Source organism: Caretta caretta, chromosome 16 (genome assembly GCF_965140235.1).
Source record: "Caretta caretta isolate rCarCar2 chromosome 16, rCarCar1.hap1, whole genome shotgun sequence".
Lineage (NCBI taxonomy): Eukaryota > Metazoa > Chordata > Testudines > Cheloniidae > Caretta > Caretta caretta.
In genome coordinates, this window is record NC_134221.1 from 11,764,934 (window position 1) to 11,785,153 (window position 20,220).

The 20,220-nt window shown below is 39.6% G+C and overlaps 1 protein-coding gene across 4 annotated transcripts in view; it reads right to left on the reverse strand.

Moving 5' to 3' along the window:
* CDK5RAP2 (CDK5 regulatory subunit associated protein 2) overlaps positions 1–20,220 on the reverse strand; it is a 103,754-nt gene that overhangs the window by 18,373 nt on the left and 65,161 nt on the right. For all 4 annotated transcript variants that reach the window (XM_075120564.1, XM_075120563.1, XM_075120565.1 and 1 more), the window contains exons 24-30: positions 18,901–19,017; positions 14,467–15,070; positions 11,338–11,570; positions 8,668–8,716; positions 7,136–7,323; positions 5,811–5,936; positions 1,398–1,514 (exon numbers count right to left, since the gene is read on the reverse strand). In XM_075120564.1, coding sequence (XP_074976665.1) covers positions 1,398–1,514; positions 5,811–5,936; positions 7,136–7,323; positions 8,668–8,716; positions 11,338–11,570; positions 14,467–15,070; positions 18,901–19,017 — 1,434 coding nt within the window. The remainder of the gene's footprint in view (positions 1–1,397; positions 1,515–5,810; positions 5,937–7,135; positions 7,324–8,667; positions 8,717–11,337; positions 11,571–14,466; positions 15,071–18,900; positions 19,018–20,220) is intronic.

Below are 20,220 nucleotides of genomic sequence, written 5' to 3' on the forward strand. Positions count from 1 at the left end.
GTATGCGTTAGATTATGATTTCTTTAAATGACTGAGAAAAGAACTGTGCTGAATAGAATGACTATTTCTGTCTGTGTGTCTTTTTTTGTAACTTAAGGTTTTGCCTAGAGGGATTCTCTATGTTTTCAATCTAATTACCCTGTAAGGTATCTACCATCCTGATTTTACAGGGGTGGTTCCTTTACTTCTATTTACATCTATTTCTATTAAAAGTCTTCTTGTAAGAAAACTGAATGCTTTTTCATTGTTCTCAGATCCAAGGGTTTGGGTCTGTGGTCACCTATGCAAATTGGTGAGGATTTTTACCAAACCTTTCCCAGGAAGTGGGGTACAAGGGTTGGGAGGATTTTGGGGGGAAAGACGTGTCCAAACTACGTTTCCCAGTAAACCCAGTTAGAGTTTGGTGGTGGCAGTGGATATTCCAAGGACAAAGGATAAAATTAATTTGTACCTTGGGGAAGTTTTAACCTAAGCTGGTAAAAGTAAGCTTAGGAGGTTTTCATGCAGGTCCCCACATCTGTACCCTAGAGTTCAGAGTGCGGGAGGAACCTTGACAGAAAGATAAACCTTGAATAAACTGCTAAAGACCAAGTGATTCTAGATCAGAAAACATGAAACTGGGGGAGAGTTCATGTGCTTCTTTTATGCAAACGGTCCATATACCACTCTGCACACACAGAAAGGCATCTGACCCAAGGATTAGCTTTACATGCTTTAAAGAGTTTCTTGTTAAGGGAACTGAATTAATTTTACTTTGTTGCTTAGAGCACATGTGGAGCTGAGGAGAGTTGAGAGCCAAGCTCAGAAGGTGCAAAGGGAAACTGATTATTCAAAAATAATGGAACTGAGGTAAAGTGCTTGCAGAGGGAAACTGACTAGAACTAACCAGTTTTCCCTCTGCATCAGGCTCTAGAACCTTAAGAGAAATTAGTCTATTTCCCTTTGCAGCCAGCTCTGCCTGAAAGGAGCTCCATTCAGAATGAAACTGAATAATTTTAGCCAATTTCCTTTGGCAAGATCTTTAAACACAGCTTGGGAAAGTGGGCAACAACAAAATGGGGTGGAAGGAGAGAAAATAGCAGAAAGGAAAAGAGGAATGTACACACATGCAAAAAAGAGGGAGAGAGGAAATGAAAGAGGACACAAAAACAGATAATGCTATGGGCAGAGAGAGAAGCAGCACAATACTGGTAGAGCGCTGCTATTCCAACTCCTCCATGCCTATGATCCAGCGTTTGAATACAAAGGCTGGTCATGCAATTTCACGAGTGGGGAGAGCTGTGGAGGCAATTTAATGAAAGAAAAGTAAATACTTTGTTGTTTTCTGATTGGAATAAAAATGCATGGTGCTTTCCAAATTGCAAGCTGCTCCTTTAAAGCAGAGTTTCATATTTTACCTCTAGATCCTTTTGCAAGCATTACATTCAGAACTTGATTTTGCTTCCTCAGGAAATGAATTTCAGAAGTCAGGGAATTATGTTGCTCTGAGCCATGGATAAAAATGTTTGAAGAACCTATAAATATATACATAAAAATGATTAATGAGTCATCTCTAGGTCAGTAAAGATTAAACTTTCCAGACAAGAACAATTTAAACAAAGCAGAAAAACATGTTATGAAAGATATTTATCCACTATATATTTTGAAGGTTATCATTGCTGCAGACTGAAAGGCAATTCAGGTAAACTCTAAGTAAACCAAAGCTCTGCATCCTAAGTACCCTCAATCATTGTGCTAACGTTACCAAAATTGCTAAATTATCTCGGGAAGATTTGGTACGCAACCATCTTTGGGCACCAGCCAAAAAATGTAGTGTGTCAAATTGCAAGAAGTCCTGTGAGACCATCACACACTTTTAAATTGAAGAGTATTGTACTGAAATTTAACATGTGATCAATTCCAGTACATCTCCTTTGTTCAAACTGTATTACATTTAGCCATACCACCTCGGCTGAGAGCCATTCAGCTTTCACAAACTAAGCAGAGTGTGACTGGATTAGAATTGGCATGGGAGTCCCTCAAGGAAAACCTGGGGTGGTGCAGGGAAGTAGTGGAAGCAGAAGTGTCATCAATACCAAGTTAATGCTGAACCATTGACCCAACACAGTGCTAAAGGAATGTGCTGCTGGAGTTGCTGTCCTTTGCCTATGATTAAGAACTGAGATTCTTCCTGGCCACTTGTAGTCACTAAAAATCCAATGGCATTTGAACGAGCAAAGGAATTAACTCTGGTGTCCTGGACAAGCCTGGAGAATCATTCTACCTCCCTAAATGCCACGTGCAGTTTGAACTGGATATAACATTATTCATGTGCCCTACAATGCTGTGCCATGTTCCACTCCCGGGGTGGCTACATTTCAATGAGGAATGAAGCTACAGTCCTGTGTAAAACGCGTACATCTGTTTAGACTTGCAAAGTTCTTCAGGATCCACTGGGATTAATAGTGCTATTTAAAATATATTTTTATTGAATGGTTGACCCAAACACTACTGCTTTAGCAAAGATCAAGACAACTAAATGGGTGCCAACTGCTCAGTTGATAGAGAAATAACCGTGTGGCAAAGAAATAGCTGAATGCAGACAGTGGATGCCTTTCAGCTACAGCAATTCAATCTGACGTGCTGTAGTTTCTCTGACTAACCTCATTTTACTGCAATCCCAACTGAAGCTCTTAGCCACTACCTAACTGGGATGTAGTGTGCCATGAGACACGCTTCTTGTCGTTACTGAAAGATTCAAAGGCTCTAGGAGCCTGGCACTAATGGCACTTTACTATCTATATATTAGAATTAAGGTAGCTATGTGAACTCAAAAGATTTTTGCCTTTCAGATTTTAACAAAGCAATTCAACTTGAAGTGTCTGAACTTGATGATCTCATCTTGATCTCAATTTAATTTATTGCATGTCACCCAGCTCTCATGTTAATTGACAAGTTACAGTAAAAGGCTCTAGACTCTATTAGGTCTCTTACCCAATAAAGGGGAAATGTAGCCCCAATAGTAATAAGGCCACGATCCTGCAATTAGACCCACTAGCACAGAATTCTGCACCTGTGCAGAGCCCCTCTAACTTCAGTGGGGCTCTGCACAGGTCAGGTGTCTGGGTCCAGCTAGTAGATGTGAGTGTAAGATCAGGGCCTGTGACTGCAGTTATGCTGAGGAGTTTTGGTTAAGTCATGTATCGCAACAGTGAACACAGAAAGGTTTGTGGACCTTATAGGTTTCCAAGGGAAGACTGACTGAGAGATGGGCACCATAGAAAACAGCAGCAAAGATAAATAAACATTCCCCCCCCACAGACAAAAAGTACTCTGAAGTTGCAATTGAAGCATGAGTGTACATATCAGTAACATGAGGATAAAAAGCCTTACTGTTTTTACTATATTTAAAAATGCCAAAACAAGCATTAGAAACCTAGAAAATTCAGAATTAACCGTTAAACGTTTTTAAAGTCTAGTATTTGAAATGATGGAAATATTTTAGTCCTGATTTTAGTGAAAATTGCAGCTCAACTCTGGTTGACTATGGAGTCTTTCCACCACCTCCATGATTCATAAGGTGCTACAAACCCAGAGGCTTCCGAGTACTTAAGACAAAGTAAATATTACAAATAAAATGGCAACATGGCAAAACATGGCATACGTATGTACAAATATAAAATATTTATTAGACAGACTAAAGTAATTCTTTGGTATTAGAGTCTAGTGAATAAACAACTCGATATAAAATGAATTTTACAGGTTGCCTATCATTTAAGTATATGTTTTATCTTGTTTGTTTTTTAAGGAAAACAAAATAAAGATATTAAATAAAAACATGTTTTAAACCATCTGTTTTAAAAAATACATCTCCCCAAGGCCTAAAACTAGTTCATGTTCAGCCACGAGTTTATTTTAATAGCCAAATTCAAAATTAACACACAAAACAGTATAAAAATCTTGAGCAACGTGGCAATCATTATTATCTGAAGAGAGAACACACATCTCTATACCCAAAACACATCTTTAAAGCAATAGGAAATGCTGAGAGAATAATGTAGAAAAGAGGGGCTTGTTGTAATAAATAGCTACTTTTCCCATTCCTCTCCAAATTTTCCCTCTATGCATTGGTAAATCTACTAAAGTAGTAAGAAGACAGATGGAAGGCATAAGACAGACAGTTTATAAAGAAAATATACTTTCACTGAATGAATGGATGCCCTTTCCAGCATCTTTATGAAGCTGTAAAACAGTTGGAACTGTTTCAGTGTGGTTATTTCATGAGAACAGTATGGCTTTCCAGCAGCATAAATACTTCATGAATGAAATGGGTGCCTTTTATACACCTTTCCATCAGTGTAAATTATTCTTGAAAGCAAACTGCCATTTGTAGGTAGTATCCATTTAAATAACAACAGAAATGGATTATGGGGATGATGTAAATGTAATTAATCTAATACTAGTATTCGTGAAACTGAGTACGAGGAAAGCATGCATGTACTTGTTGCCTGCTTCTGATATAAGTAATATTGCAGATTAATACATTGCTCTAGGGGGAAAGTGTGGGGAAGGAGAATCAGAACAAAGCTATGTGTAGAAAAATATGCCTTGTACTTACTATAAAAGCCTGCTTGGTTAAAGACTGGCTGATTCCTTGTGAAAAAACTTTAAAAATGAACAGTATGGTTTGCAAAGGTGCTGAGCACTCTCAGCATCTGTTGACTTACATATTTTCATACACTAACATTAGAGAGATCTGAATAAAAACTGACTTTTTAAAAAGTCCATCCGTTTCTGCTGCGTATTCCTCAGTTAAAGTCATAATACTGTTTTGTTAGGAAAGACCTTCTCATTGCAAGCAATTCTAACGATAAGCTGCAGACAGTGGACCACGTTCTCCATTCCATGTAGGTCTGACTGTGCTGCTATGCAGCACACAGTGGCCTTAAAACATCCAGAGACTTCTGTGGAGAACGTCCCCATCATGTAGGGGACTCTCCACTGACAGAGAACTAGTAGTGGTCGTGCAGCCACACCCTACGCTAACCACTCCCAGCACCCCTAGTATAAAAGGGAGGAGAGGGAGAAAGATGAGCTCTACGATACTCAAACCTCAGGGAGAGTAAGAGACCCTTACGCCATCGGTGGCGGCAACCAGCATTTGAACAGGACTCCTCTTGCTCTAATTTACACCAGAACTGGCGAGCCCTAAAATTAGGTAGCTGCAACTAGCTCCCTGCCTCTGCCCCTGTCTGTGTTTGGATGCAGTGAAGACTCAGAGCTGGTAACTCCAGAAGACTATAAGGAGAAGGCACGCGAAACACAAAGAAGTCTGGTTTTATTCACGTCAGCCATAAAAAACAGAAGACAAATCCAGAAAATCTACGTTTTTACCCGACAACAGCGCTGTCTAAAAGCGCTTTTCAGCTCCCAGGATGAAATTCACCCAAGGTCTAGAGAGCTAGCACAAAGCCTTCCACAGCATTTAAACCCTGTTTTGGGAGAGTGTGTGAAGCTGTGGGTGGAACAGCCATACGGGATGCTTGTACACTATAGAAGGGATCTCTGGATTGGATACCTCATGCAATGGAGGAAGTCAAAGACAAGGGTCATGGGATCCATATTTATGGAAATAAACAAGCAGTGTGGTGGGGCTGCAGCTGCTAATCTAGTTCACTGTGGAGTAGTGCCAATGGGGTGGTTGCATGGCACGCATATTGTACCCTCACTTTGGGTTTTACCCCTCAATCCACCCACACTCCTCCAGCAGAGTTCAATCACTCGGGCTTTAAGCAAAAGTGTATTTCACTCATGATAAAATAAGGTCTTACCTTGATTTAGTTCCATATCCGTTACTTGTCGTTCAAGCTGCAGCCTCAATCTCTCATTAGTTTTAATGGAGTCTTCTAAACGTTGTCTCAGAGATCGAATTTCTTGAAGATGCTCCATTAATAACTCTAAATAAATCAAGAGTTCTCTTTTCATTTTGATTAAATGATATTATTTTACAATGGGTACAGTACATAGAGCAGTGTGTGTGATGTGGTAAAAGAGCTAGAAAATCTTTTACAAAAATCAGTGAGAAAGGCTAAATGAATGGTATTCACAATGGGCCTTTTCGATAACTTACATGGTCTTACTGAATACTGTATTTTGTGATTTAGATTTCAACATTCCTTTCATGAACTCTTTATTCTATGTTCTCAAATAATCATAGGTGCTAATTTTAATCTTTTCTAAACGTCTATTTAAAAATAGTGTGTGACTACACAATTTTCTAGTTAAACTGTTCTATTTATTTGGTAATGAATCTTAAGTTTACAATACAACTTCATTTCTAGACTTAGTATACTAATTGTATACGATTTCCCATAACAGGATGATCACTAGAGTAACTCACGTATAAAATAAGTCATTGACATACACTATGTTTTATAGACTCCATGCCTTAACAAATAAGTCTATTCTATCTAGTTTCAGTACAGTACCTTTTCCTTTTTGCTTTGCCATTCGACAATTCCTCTTCCTTTGCTGTATGTTTCAGCAATAATCAGGAACGTATTGTTCTAATTGTGACTATCTTGTTTGTCAGTTTATCCATGTCATCTACTGCTGGTTTATGTTGAAAAAAGTTTCCTGAACACCGCACTCTATTTCAGCAGTTAAACTTCCATCTCTGTCTACAGCAAACTACTTTAACAATCGGTTGCACTTACTGAAACTATCCAGGTCGAACATGACACCACTTATTAATTATGCAGCACTTACAATTCTCAAGGAAACACAAGACTGGGTTTTATAAAATTAGAAAATCTGTCTTTTTTTTTTTAATTTAATAATCTCTTGACAATGTCTGTTTTCCCTCATGACTTGTCTATTTAAGGACCGTCTACAGTACTGTACAAGATGACAGTTCAAAACAACAAAGGCACAAAATATCATAGCTAACTTCATTTCAAAGAGAAGATAGCTTCTTGGTACGCATGATTGTCATCTTGGTACGCATGATTACTGAAATTATAATGATTATGCAAGATACTGGAAAGATGAAACAGATATACATTCCACATTATTTCTTAATTAGTTCCCTTATGAATTTATTTATTTATTTAATTTTCCCCAATATATAGTAAATCTTCAGTGGGGAAAAAATTACCTGGGGGAAACTTGTTTGGCACAAGTGCTAGTTTGTCATGTTCTTCCTCCACTAGGTCTTGTTGATGTTCAGGTGATCCAATAGATGACTTTTCTGACATTTCAAAGTCAGACAAGATATGAAAAGCAGATGGTATAGGTGACTCATCCTTAAGTTGCTGGTACATTGTGGTGGTCTTCTCATTATCCCTTGTGTGTCAAGCAAAATATTTTTAAATGTACAATGATAATTATTGCTTTAGAAGCACAATGAATAGAGAGAGATTGGTGTCAAATTCACAGGATACATGTATAGTAGCAGATTTTTAAAGATACATAGTGATATACCTCCACATATCAGAGATAAGAATCTAGGGTGAAATCCAGGCCCTACTGAAGTCAATGGGAGTTTTGTCCCCAATGGACTTCAGTGGAGCCAGGATCTCACCCTTAAAGTTCATTTTCCACAACTGATCTATTTTAAGTGCCTTTAGTGGCAAGGGGACTTGCAGCTAACTTAAGGCAGTTGAGGATTGCTCCAGCACAAAATAATCCTGGGCTGACATAAAACCAATTTAGGTAACGTCACAGCACCTGCTCTCCGCACCTCTAGTGTAAGGATGTTTTGAGAATGAAGTCGAAGAGCAATGCATTTTGGTAATAAGAACTTAAGAACGGCCATGGTGAGTCAGACCAATGATCCATCTAGCCCAGTATCCTGCATTCTGACAGTGGCAGGCACCAGAAGCTTCAGAGAAAATGAATAGAACTGGGCAATTAATCGAATGATCCATCCCCAGTCGTCCACTCCCAGCTTTAGGGCAGGGGTCAGCAACCTTCGGCACGCGGCCCATCAGGGTAATCCGCTGGCGGGCGGCAAGAGATTTTGCTTACATTGACCGTCCACAGGTACAGCCCCCTGCAGCTCCCAGTGGCCGCAGTTCGCAGTTCCCAACCAATGGAAGCTGCGGGAAGCGGTGGCCAGCACGCCCCCTGTGGCCCATGCTGCACGGGGTTGCGTCCCTCACCATCTTGCCTAATAGCCACTGATGGGCCTATCCTTCATGAACTTATCTAATTCTCTTTTAAACACATTTATACTTTTAGCCTTCACAACGTCCCAAGGCAGCAAGTTCCTTAGCTAGTCCCTACAGTTCAGTCCCAGGGTGAGGGGAAGCAGAAAGATAACTTAAAGACACCTTTGCCAACCCTCTTCTCTCAGTTGTGCTGAGCATTCAGCCTAAATACTTATGCTAATATGCCCTAGTATGTTATTCTAATTTTATTTATACTAGTAAAAGTAACAGAGTCTTAGTAACCTGACACCTCACTTTAGTGGCTCTGCTGTTAAACCTTTGCTGAAAAGCAGGGAGAGACGGCTTGTTTTCTATGAATATTTTATTAACAAAATGGATATTAATGGAACAGAAGATGTATAAGCAACAGCCATCTCAAAGAGCAATAGAGTTGAAGTTGGGCTATAAAACATGTAGGCTTTTTATCGTTTAAATACACAACAACAAGTTTAATGCCAGTCTTCAATGATACTCTTACCTTTGTGCTAATTCATAAAGTTTGGCAACTTCTGCATCCAATGATTCTCCTGCACAATAAAAATATGTTTTTTAAAAGGAAGAAAAGTGTACTCAAAATAATACTAGTTATCTAATTTTTTCTCTGCATTAACATATTTGAATAACTTAAGTGCTAATTGAACAGTGACTTGGAAAGCACAAATAGATACCAGCCTAGGTAAGAAACACACACTTGTTCACAGTGCAAAGCCTCCATGTTATTAAGCACAACTGGCAGTCCTGGGTCAAGAAAAGCGCAGAACTTGAATTTCAGAGGTCTGTAGTGAAGGTCAGGATTGAAATGCACACGCAGAAGGCTATTTATGCTACTGCTTTACAGTCAATTCTTAGTAAGCCGAATGTTCTTTATAATCCTATAGACCAGCGGTTCTCAAACTGTGGGCCAGGACCCCATTTTAATGGGGTTGCCAGGGCTGGCTTAGACTTGCTGGGGCTTGGGGTTGAAGTCCGAGCCCCACTGCCCCAGGCTGAAGCTGAAGCCTGAAGGACGAGGCTGACGCCTTTGGACTTTGGCTTTAACCCCTTCCCCACCCAGGGCAGTGAGGCTCAGACTTTGGCTTTGGCTCCCCCACCCGGGGCAGTGGGAATCAGGCGGACTTAGACTTCGGTCCCCCCTCCTGGGGTCGTGTAGTAATTTGTGTTGTCAAAAGGGGGTCACGGTGCAATGAAGTTTGAGAACCCCTGGTATAGACATTTTATTTTAATGTGTGGTTCAGTACAATACCATTGTGTTAGATATATTGAACTGTCTCAGTTGTCAGTGACTTTTCATAGTATATAGGATACCATCTGCTGGTTGGGGCAGGGGTTTAAAACATTTTAATGCTTATGCAGTACAAAATCTCCTGATTTGTAATGCAAGTATCCACTGAAATGACTGAATACACTCAATCTTTTGTTATATTGGTATGACACACTAGTTACAGCATCTTTTTCACGTATACGGCCTCTTTAGCATGAGTCATCAAAGCTACAACATGCTGAAGCTATTTTTAAAGAAGGACAAGACAGGGACCATTGTTTGATTGCCTGCTGAATGTTTCAGAAGAAAGTCTTCTACGGGCAATTACATGAAGATGTTGGGGTCAGTGTCCCCATTTTAAAAGACTACCTCAAGTGTTTGCTTGAAGATAACTTTGCAGCTGACACCTGCAAAAATGCTGTCAGTTGACAGATATACTGGGAATGGCCTTTCTTGAGGAGCTAGGAGAAAGAGCTTTCTTGGTGGACTTTGTTCTCTTAGTATTGCTTTTTCTCTTTGCCATCACTTTGTCACTCAAACTTCCTCAGTAACAAAGAATGAAGATTAGGATAATGGCTATGGCACACTGTTCCTTTGAGTGACAAATATCAATTCCAATGACTATTTTAGGGAACAGTATTGCATTTTAAATAGCTATGATTTAAGGTGTAAATCTGTCTTTTCTTCAGCATGCTGTTGCCATGCTTATGTCCCCAAGGACCCTTCTACAATAAGATTCTGGATCTCTACAATAAGATTCTGGATCTCAACACACCTTCATGATTAAAATAGCCTACAAACATAAGGAACAATATACAAATGACTGACAGCTTCTGAGAGCTCTACTGCTTGGATGTTCCAGGCACCTGCTCTGCAGCCTAATGCCTTACTGCAGCCTGGGTGCATGGAGACTGAGACTAGACTGAGAGAGATCTCAGAGCACCCAAGAAATATCTCCCCGCAAAAGACAGACATTTTTCAGAAGGTGTATAAATGCTCATTCTTCAGAGTATAATCCAACCTTCTAACTGATGACGGTTAGGGAGGGACTTCCTCTACTGTCAGGTCATTCCACAGTAGTCCACTAAAGGATTTCTTGCACCTTCTCAAAGCATCTGTACTGGCCACAGTCAGAGACTAGATGGCCCAGAGGTATGGCAATTCCTGTATTGCAATGGAAAAGCTCTACCTTATGTAACGCATTTTCCACATTTATAAATGACAGTCTGTGTTTATGATTTAATGTATGTATAGCCTTAAACAAAAAAGGCACATTTTTCAATTATATTCTAAAACCTCTGAACTTTCTATGGGCCCAATCCAACTCCCACTGAAGTCAATGGAAAGACTCCTATGAATACTTCAATGGGAGCTGATCAGACACATAGGCATGATTCAAAAGGCCTATAAGTCAAAAGTATTGCATTGACTTTTACTTGCATTAACCTCAATGGAAGCTGGACTGGGTCCTATATTAAAAGATCCTGGAGTCCATTTGTTGTTGAAACGGTCATTGGTTTTGCAGTACCATGTGGCTTTAGTCCAAGTAGTTTTGGTTGCTTGGTGTGTTTGTCTTGTGACACAGGAACAACTTGAGATGGAAGGATCCAATTGCAATGACAATTACAAAGTTAAAAATCAACCACTGCATGAGCACTAGAATTAAATTTGCCATGCAGTGGCAGGGACAGCAGCTGTCTGCGTGCCATTCTGACTGAAAGAACTGTAGCGGGAAGGTCCCACTGTGAGTGACATGACGACAAACATAAGAAAAATACATAGAAGTAGATATGCAAGGCAAAAATATTATAATAAAAATTCTTCAGATTTCAATAAAATATTTATGTACTATAGACAGACAACAGGCTGGAAAATATAACTACATACCATATAGAAACTTCTTTTCCAGCTTTTCAAAAAGTTGCACACTTTGATTCAGCTGTTCACGGAAACCCTCAGCAACATAATAATCAACATCACTGGCTTGAAGCAGCTCCTCAAAAGCTTTAATAAGGCTGGTCAGATGTTGATGATAGGTAACACAGATGCTGTGGATCTCTTTAATTTGCTGGCGTTGAAAGGAGAGCTCTCGAGCTTGGGAATGAACTAATGAATCATATCTGTGAAAATGAAGTTATCTTTTAAAAGAATTTTTTGACCATAACTACCATTTAAAAAAAACTAAAATGAATTACAATTCTAGAACAGAATATCATGTAAATCCAATTTCTCTAAAAATGCCCTATAGCAACAGTGACAAAGATGTCTTGCCCTTACTACTAGGCAGACAACTATTCATGCAGACAACTTGCAGGTTATTATGCATTATGTAACTGCTTAATTTAGAAGATAGGCAGGAATTGAAATGATGAATTGGCTTGTAGGCCACCAAAATACCCAGTATTAACCTGATTCTTAGAATCCGACAAACAAGCGAGTCAGATGGCACCTGAAGGAGTTACAATGAAATAAATGGGAAAGAATGAGTAAAGAGGCTAAAAATATACATTCCTACAATGGTTGTCTGTGACGGGCCAAGGGAATCAGATGGGGTCCACCTTCCTCTGAAACATTAAGTACTGTCGACTGCCAGAGGCAGGATTCTGGACTTTGTGGACTAATGGTTTCATCCAGTATGACAAATTCTAGGTTACTATCTCCTATGTTTATTACTACAGATGTGATCATGACAACCAACTTACTGCCTAAATTCTTGTACGTCAATAGGCAGGATATAAATTTCAGCTCAGAATAACCGAGTTGATACTGCACTTGGGGATATAGATGTCCACTTTATATTGCAATTGTCCCTGTCATTGATATGCTTCTTTCTACAGAAGCATGCACCTCAGGGGAGGAAGGGACTGAAAAAGGAAAAAACCATGAACAAAATATGGGGCATAAACAAAAACTATGACAGTGTGGGTTGCTATAACATTTTTATTTCTACTTGTTTAGGGAGAGATGTGTAACTCTTGTGTGGCACTCCCACTTGTGAGTCATGCAGTCATACCAAATCCATGGCAATAAAAACTTTATGCAGCCCATGCCATCCCTTAGATTACATAGTTAGATTCATGTGTGTGAAGTGTATTTTCTAGGCATGCAAGTTCATATATTTTATGGAGCAGGTGGGTATTTTTCTAAGCTAACATTAAAGTGCCACATCAAGGGCTTGCAATGCAGCAGCATCAATCATGAATTCTGGAGAAACCTAAAGGGTTGAAGATATTTCTGTGTTCCACCTGCTGCCATCAGGTATTCCCTAGGGGGAAGAGTGTCTTGTTGCTAAACCACAGGATTGGGTATAAGGAGATCCAGATTCTAGGATGGAGAGTGTCAGTCTGATTTGTGGATAAACTACTTAACTTCCCTTGCCTCAGTTTCTACATATGTAAAATGATGATATTTCCAAGCCTTAAAAGGAGGATCCACTGGTTTAAGAATTTCTGCTGTAAGGCTTCATTCATTAATTTCAATGTATAGTGCTTTCAGATACTTGAATGGAAGGCACTACTGATATAAGTGCAACATATTGTCATTGTAAGTGCTAGCATTACTATTGCATACATAAATGTAGACACACAGCTAAGAAGGTTCCCAGGAATTTGGCAGCCAACTGCCCATAGACTTGTTTCAGACTATTTCAGATCTGATGTAGAATGTCCTTACTCTTGCCACACAAATTAGAACGTGAGTGCTGCAAAATTCCAGGAGCATTGATTGTGGCTTATACTCATAGACTTTAAGATCAGAAGGGACCATCATGATCATCTAGTCTGACCTCCTGCACACTGCAGGCCACAGAATTTCACACACACCCTCCTCTAATAGACCCATAACCTCTGGCTGAGTTACTGAAGTCCTCAAATCATAAGAGCATATGAAGAACATATGAAAATAAGAATGGCCATACTGGGTCAGACCAAAGGTCCACCTAGCCCACTATCCTGTCTTCTGACAGTGGCCAATGCCAGGTGCCCCAAAGGGAATGAACAGAACAGGTAAACATCAAGTGATCCATCCCCTGTCACCCATTCCCAGCATCTGGCAAACAGAGGCTAGGAACCATCCCTGCCCATCCTGGCTAATAGCCATTGATGGACCTACTCTCCATGAATTTATCTAGTTCTTTTTTGAATGCTGTTATAGTCTTGGCCTTCACAACATCCTCTGGCAAAAGAGTTCCACAGGTTGACTCTGCATTGCGTGAAAAAATACTTCATTTTGTTTGTTTTAAACCTGCTGCCTATTAATTTCATTTGGTGCCCCCTAGTTCTTGTGTTATGAGAAGGAGTAAATAACACATCCTTATTTACTTTTTCCACACCAGTCATGATTTTACAGACCTCAATCATATCCCCCATGAGTTGTCTCTTTTCCAAGCTGAAAAGTCCCAGTCTTATTAATCACTCCTCATATGGAAGCTGTTCCATACCCCTAATCATTTTTGTTGCCCTTTTCTGAACCTTTTCCAATTCCAATGTATCTTTTTTGAGATGGGCTGACCAGAGCTGCACGCATGATTTAAAGACTTCAAGTTACAGAGAATCCACCATTTACTCTAGTTTAAACCAGCAAGCAACTAGTGCCCCATGTTGCAGAGGAAGATGAAAAACACCCAGGGTCTCTGCCAATCTGACTTAAGTCATCCCCTCCCACAGAGAAACCTGCAAGAGGGAGAACCTCACTCGAGAAATCACACAGGAGACAGCATCCTGCAGGGAGGATTTGTATATGCCTCTGGAGAGAGAAGGGCATGTGGCATAAAAACCATCATGGGAGGATGATATGGATGTATTAGAAGCAGTTCTTAAATAGTAGAAATATTTTTTTTTTTACTTATAAGGCAATTTCTAAGTAAAAATCTTTGTCACTTTACATTAATGTTAACAAATTTTAGCCTTCACCACTGCACTGTGGAGGTATGTAAATATGAATATCTCTTGAATGACCTCTTACAGTAGTTGTGCTTGCACTTACTCATGGGGCTGAAAATGTGTTAGCATTACTCACTTGGATGGTGATGTTTCTCTAAGTTTGTTTTGCAGACGATATACTTCATCGAGAAGATGCATATTTGCAATTTGCTCTCTTTCAAGTTCAGCCTCATTTTCTAATAATAGCTGCTTAAGATTTTGTGATGTTTGTTCATCAGGTGTTTCTGTAGACTGTGAATTCAGGTTTTCAATGTGGATTTCATAATCCACTTGCTGATGTACCGTAGAAAATGTTTTGGTCTCTTGTCTATCAGTATCTTGCATTTGTATGACATGTCTTTCCATGGGCAATTCAGCATCATTCAAAACTATATTAAAAATATCACTGGACAAAAAAGGGTTAGTAGGCTGCAAATGAAATATGAACATTTTGTACTTTTCAAGCTCAGACTTCATATCCTTAATTCTTTGTCTCAATTCTTCTAAGTCGTCTATGACTTCATAGTCATCAAATGCATCTGTACTTGCTATACTCAGTTTGAGAGAAAGCAGACTCTTGGAACCTGAATATGTTGTAGCTGAGTCAATGTCCTGGTTATCCATGGAATAAAATTCTTTATTTAGCTCTTTCAATGAATGTAGAATATTCACGTTGCTAATGTTATGAGGAGTTTCTGTTTCTGAAAATAAAAGGATTGTATGTGAGCATTAATATTTATTTGACATTCAGCTCATAATGGCACTTGAACAAATCTCTTCACTTCCACAACAAGGGAATAAAATAAACTGCACTTAGTTTGTATCTTTGACCTCATTATCTGCACCCACTAATCCATCTTACACTTCTAACATTCAAACCTCCCATCAGCTTCCAAATACCAATTTCCAATACATAAAACCAGCTTTCTCCCCAAGTAGGGATTTAAAATTACACTTGTTATATTCCGTTCTAGACAAGTGACTATTGCTAAGTCCAATATCTTTCAACCCACCAAGGTGGGTCCCTAAACACAAGGCATTATAACACTGATTTACAAGCCGACCAAAATACTTTTTTAAAAAATCTTCTAAAAAATTCATTTTATTTTCTCTCCAGCTCCAATATCCATATGCAGCCAAGTGGAATTTAAAGTCTGAGGATTTTAAAAGATTGCTAATAAAAATAGTAAGTTGGAAAAAGAAGTTCTAATAAGTTCTTTTTAAAATGTGGCCTAAATAAAATCCATACAACCATGTAGTGTTAAAGGTTTTATTGATACTCATTTGGGATGCCCTAAACAATTCACATTTGGCTAACCCACTCATGAGTAATGCCATCACCAGAGATTCATGCCAGTAAAAACTGTATACTTCTATACATCATATATACTTCTTTAACTTGTCAGCATGTTAAAGAAGTATGGGCTGGATGAATGCACTATAAGGTGGGTAGAAAGTTGACTAGATTGTCGGGCTCAACGGGTAGTGATCAATGGCTCCATGTCTAGTTGGCAGCTGGTGTCAAGTGGAGTGCCCCAGGGGTCGGTCCTGGGGCCGGTTTTGTTCAATATCTTCATAAATGATCTGGAGGATGGTGTGGATTGCACTCTCAGCAAATTTGCGGATGATACTAAACTGGGAGGAGTGGTAGATACACTGGAGGGCAGGGATAGGATACAGAGGGACCTAGACAAATTGGAGGATTGGGCCAAAAGAAATCTGATGAGGTTCAATAAGGATAAGTGCAGGGTTCTGCACTTAGGACGGAAGAACCCAATGCACAGCTACAGACTAGGGACCAAATGGCTAGGCAGCAATTCTGCAGAAAAGGACCTAGGGGTGACAGTGGACGAGAAGCTGGATATGAGTCAGCAGTGTGCCCTTGTTGCCAAGAAGGCCAATGGCATTTTGGGATGTATAAGTAGGGGCATAGCGAGCAGATCGAGGGACGTGATCGTTCCCCTCTATTCGACACTGGTGAGGCCTCATCTGGAGTACTGTGTCCAGTTTTGGGCCCCACACTACAAGAAGGATGTGGATAAATTGGAGAGAGTCCAGCGAAAGGCAACAAAAATGATTAGGGGTCTGGAACACATGAGATGAGGAGAGGCTGAGGGAACTGGGATTGTTTAGTCTGCGGAAGAGAAGAATGAGGGGGGATTTGATAGCTGCTTTCAACTACCTGAGAGGTGGTTCCAGACTATTCTCAGTGGTGGAAGAGGACAGGACAAGGAGTAATGGTCTCAAGTTGCAGTGGGGGAGGTTTAGGTTGGATATTAGGAGAAACTTTTTCACTAGGAGGGTGGTGAAACACTGGAATGCGTTGCCTAGGGAGGTGGTGGAATCTCCTTCCTTAGAAGTTTTTAAGGTCAGGCTTGACAAAGCCCTGGCTGGGATGATTTAATTGGGGATGGTCCTGCTTTTGAGCAGGGGGTTGGACTAGATACCTCCTGAGGTCCCTTCCAACCCTGATATTCTATGATTCTATTCTACATTTATTGGGGGAGGGGAAGTAGCCAGGGGACTGGAGTTTTCCTGTTACCAGGAAACAGAGTTCTACTATAAGGCTAGCTCTGCAAAAGATCACCAATATTTGAGATTGTTTGCCTCCCTCTTTCTGGAGCATCTTGAAGCAAGACCAGGGCCCCTTACATGTATAGTCTGGACAAGCATAGCATACTGGTAAAGCCAAATTGTTCTAGAAGCAGGGCACCCAAACATAAATCCTATGATTTCAGTGGCAAACGGTCAGATGGAAATGAAGAAAAACCAAAGCCTGGAAATTGCTGATAAAATAATGAAGGATTCTGAAGGACTAGTGACAGATCAGTTCTGTGTTCCTTAGATAGTGTGTATCTGGCCCTTTGGCTGTAGAAGCCAACTACAGACAACGTAGTGTGAAGACCCTATAGTAATTCCATTTAGTGTGAGGAAGCCTGTCAACCATCTGTACTGCCTATCAGAGTTTGTCTACTGTCTTGAGGTGAGAACAAGGAGGTTCAACAGCCTCCTTCACAGGGACTGGAAATAGGCAATACTGACAGGAGGAACAGCACTGTAAAATCCCAACATTCACCAATGGATACATTTAAAAAGGATCTTTCATTCTAATTTGTTAATCCTGCAATGTGCTTAACACCGTCAACCACTACTGGCTTCAGTGGGAGTTGAAGATGCTCAGCATCTCACAGGATTCAGCCTTAAGCCAATCCAAAGTCTCAATGGACTCCTAAAAAAAAAATGGAGTGGAATGGATATGGATGCCTGAGCCAAGAATGAGCACAAGCAAATAAAAATAACTCTGCGAGCTGAATCCGAGGTTGGGAAAGAAATTAGGTGGTTACACTGCGCTATCTATCCCATGTGCACTGAAGGGCAGGATGATGCTCTGCAATTGCTGCATCTGCTTACTTATGTTGTTCAACGTTCTAAATGCTATTGAGTCACAAGACAGCAATACGCTTGAGAAAACTTCATTGCACCAGAATTCACGGGCAGATCCCAAGCAGAAGAAAAAGATATGTTTCTTAAGAGTTCACTGGCTACTCCTACTTATTCTCCACCAGAAAGACAATCCTCTGTGACTTTGCAGTTGGTTGCTGTAATGATTAAGATCTCCCAGAAGGTTGTGAATTCAGGTGAGGAACAAAGAGCAAAATCAGATGAATTCTTAAGATCAATAATCCTGCCTTCACATAAATGTCCTACATACTAAAGAATTGGGGGGGGGGGGGGTTAGAAAAATTGGAAGTAGTATTGTTTTTAATTAGAATGCTTGTTATGGTTTTTCACAAGGCATTAGTTGCTCTTTAAAGCAGAAACTGCTAGCACACTTTAATGTACCACACACAGGTAATAAATGTATATCCTGCAATCCCTTACTGACTGGCTTCAGGGAGACTACACCTGTGAGTAAAGTTAACGTGAGTAAGGGTTCCAGAATTAGTCTCCTACTCAGTACACTGTATGCAACTAGATAAAGAGGTCATTCAAGCCCTCTCAAAAAGACAAATGGATTATGGAGAAGCACACGGTACATGGAATTAACCCCATTTACATTTTCACTCAATGATTCAGTTAGGTTTCAACTAAGCCAAATGCCTTCAAATAATTCAGATAAGCAGAATGCTATCATTCTATTGCTTCCTCCTTGCATTTCATAACAGTGTGGCAAGTGCACAATAATGAACATATTTAATTCACCGAATGGATCAGAGGAACTGAGGAGGTTTGCAGTACAGTGTTTGGGAGTTAGGCACACAACTCATTATTTTTTATTGGAAACTGTGCTCATAAATCCGTGTGACCCTTCTGAAAACATAACCCTTAAGATACTAACTTGGGGACCATTATTCTATACTAATTAAGTAAATAATATTTAAAACCAACAAGTAATGGTAAAAAGGGGCAATTATCTACAGTAGAGTCAGTTATCTATAATTATTTATAGAAAACAATAAGACAATATATTTTAAGATTAGTAGCTTTCATAGTGCTGCTTTCTCATTATCACTTTGTGTTCATGCTCTACCTTGACTGTTTCTCTGATCCATGATCATCTTATTTTCATTCTTGTCACAAGTATCAAATCCAACAGCCTGTGAATCCACCTGGATCTCTTTGCAATCCAATCTGACCAATGATTCAGCTAGAGAAATAGAAGGAAAAAAGTAAAGAAAACTTAGCTAAGTGACTTTAAAAATAAAGAAGTAGGATAGTAAAACAACTGATACTGCAACAATTCAGAATGGTGAAGTCATATAAAGAACTGCAGTAGTAAGCATAAACACACAAATATGCAGATCATGTGAAATAGCCTAAGCACATATTTTTCAAATACATAAATTAACTATCAAGATAATTACTATAAATTTGAATGTCCAACGCTTTCTACCCCCGATGAAGATCTTACCACAAAATTCTGCATCACATGATGAACACATGCAAGCAGTCAGTACACTTATTATATACTCAATTGATTTTTAGTGTTTTATTTTTCGTTTTTTGTGTACATTTACAATGAAGATAAATAATTTCACCAATTTAAGCAATGATTCTAACTTCATTCTCTACAACCTCTGAGAGCCCCAGGTCTTGGGATTCCAGCAAGTGCAGAATGCTGCTACCCATACTGGCATACATGCAAAAATAATTGAGTATAGGGGACAAAAGGACTGCAGCCTTCCATTTCATTTCAGAATCCAATATAAAGCTATTTTCATTCTTAAAATTCTCCATGGAACTTTACTCCTGCCTACTTCACAGACCAGGGGCTAGATACTGCTCCCACTGAAGTTAATGACCAAACTCCCGTCAGTTTTAATGAAAACAAATAAATAATAAAGGGAAGCACTGTGTACATAGTATTACTGTGGCTTAGTTGACAGAGCACTGGACTGGGAATCAGGAGACCTGGGTTCTGCTCCTGGCCTGCTGGTGACCTGGGGCAAGTCATTTCCCTTTCTATGCCTCAGTTTTCCCATCTGTAAAATGGGCATAATGATGCTTACCTCCTTTGTAAAGTGATTTGAGATCTATTGATAAAAAACACTAGATAAGAGCAAAGTATTAGTATTATTAATAAGAGTGGGATAGGGTCCCTTGTTCTAATTCTACTCCCCAATACACTTCACTTAAGCACTTGGGTCATCACTGTCCTTTTCCACAACATTATTACTGTTGGGGAGAGAGCCTTCCACTCCACAGCTGTTGCCTTGTAGAACACACCATACTTTAAAACTGACTCTCTCTCATTTCACATCCTTAAAACATCTCTCTTCCCCTCTAGCCATGCCTTTCCACCCTCCCAAGTTATTAATCTTACAGCTAAATGTACTTTTTCGCCATACTG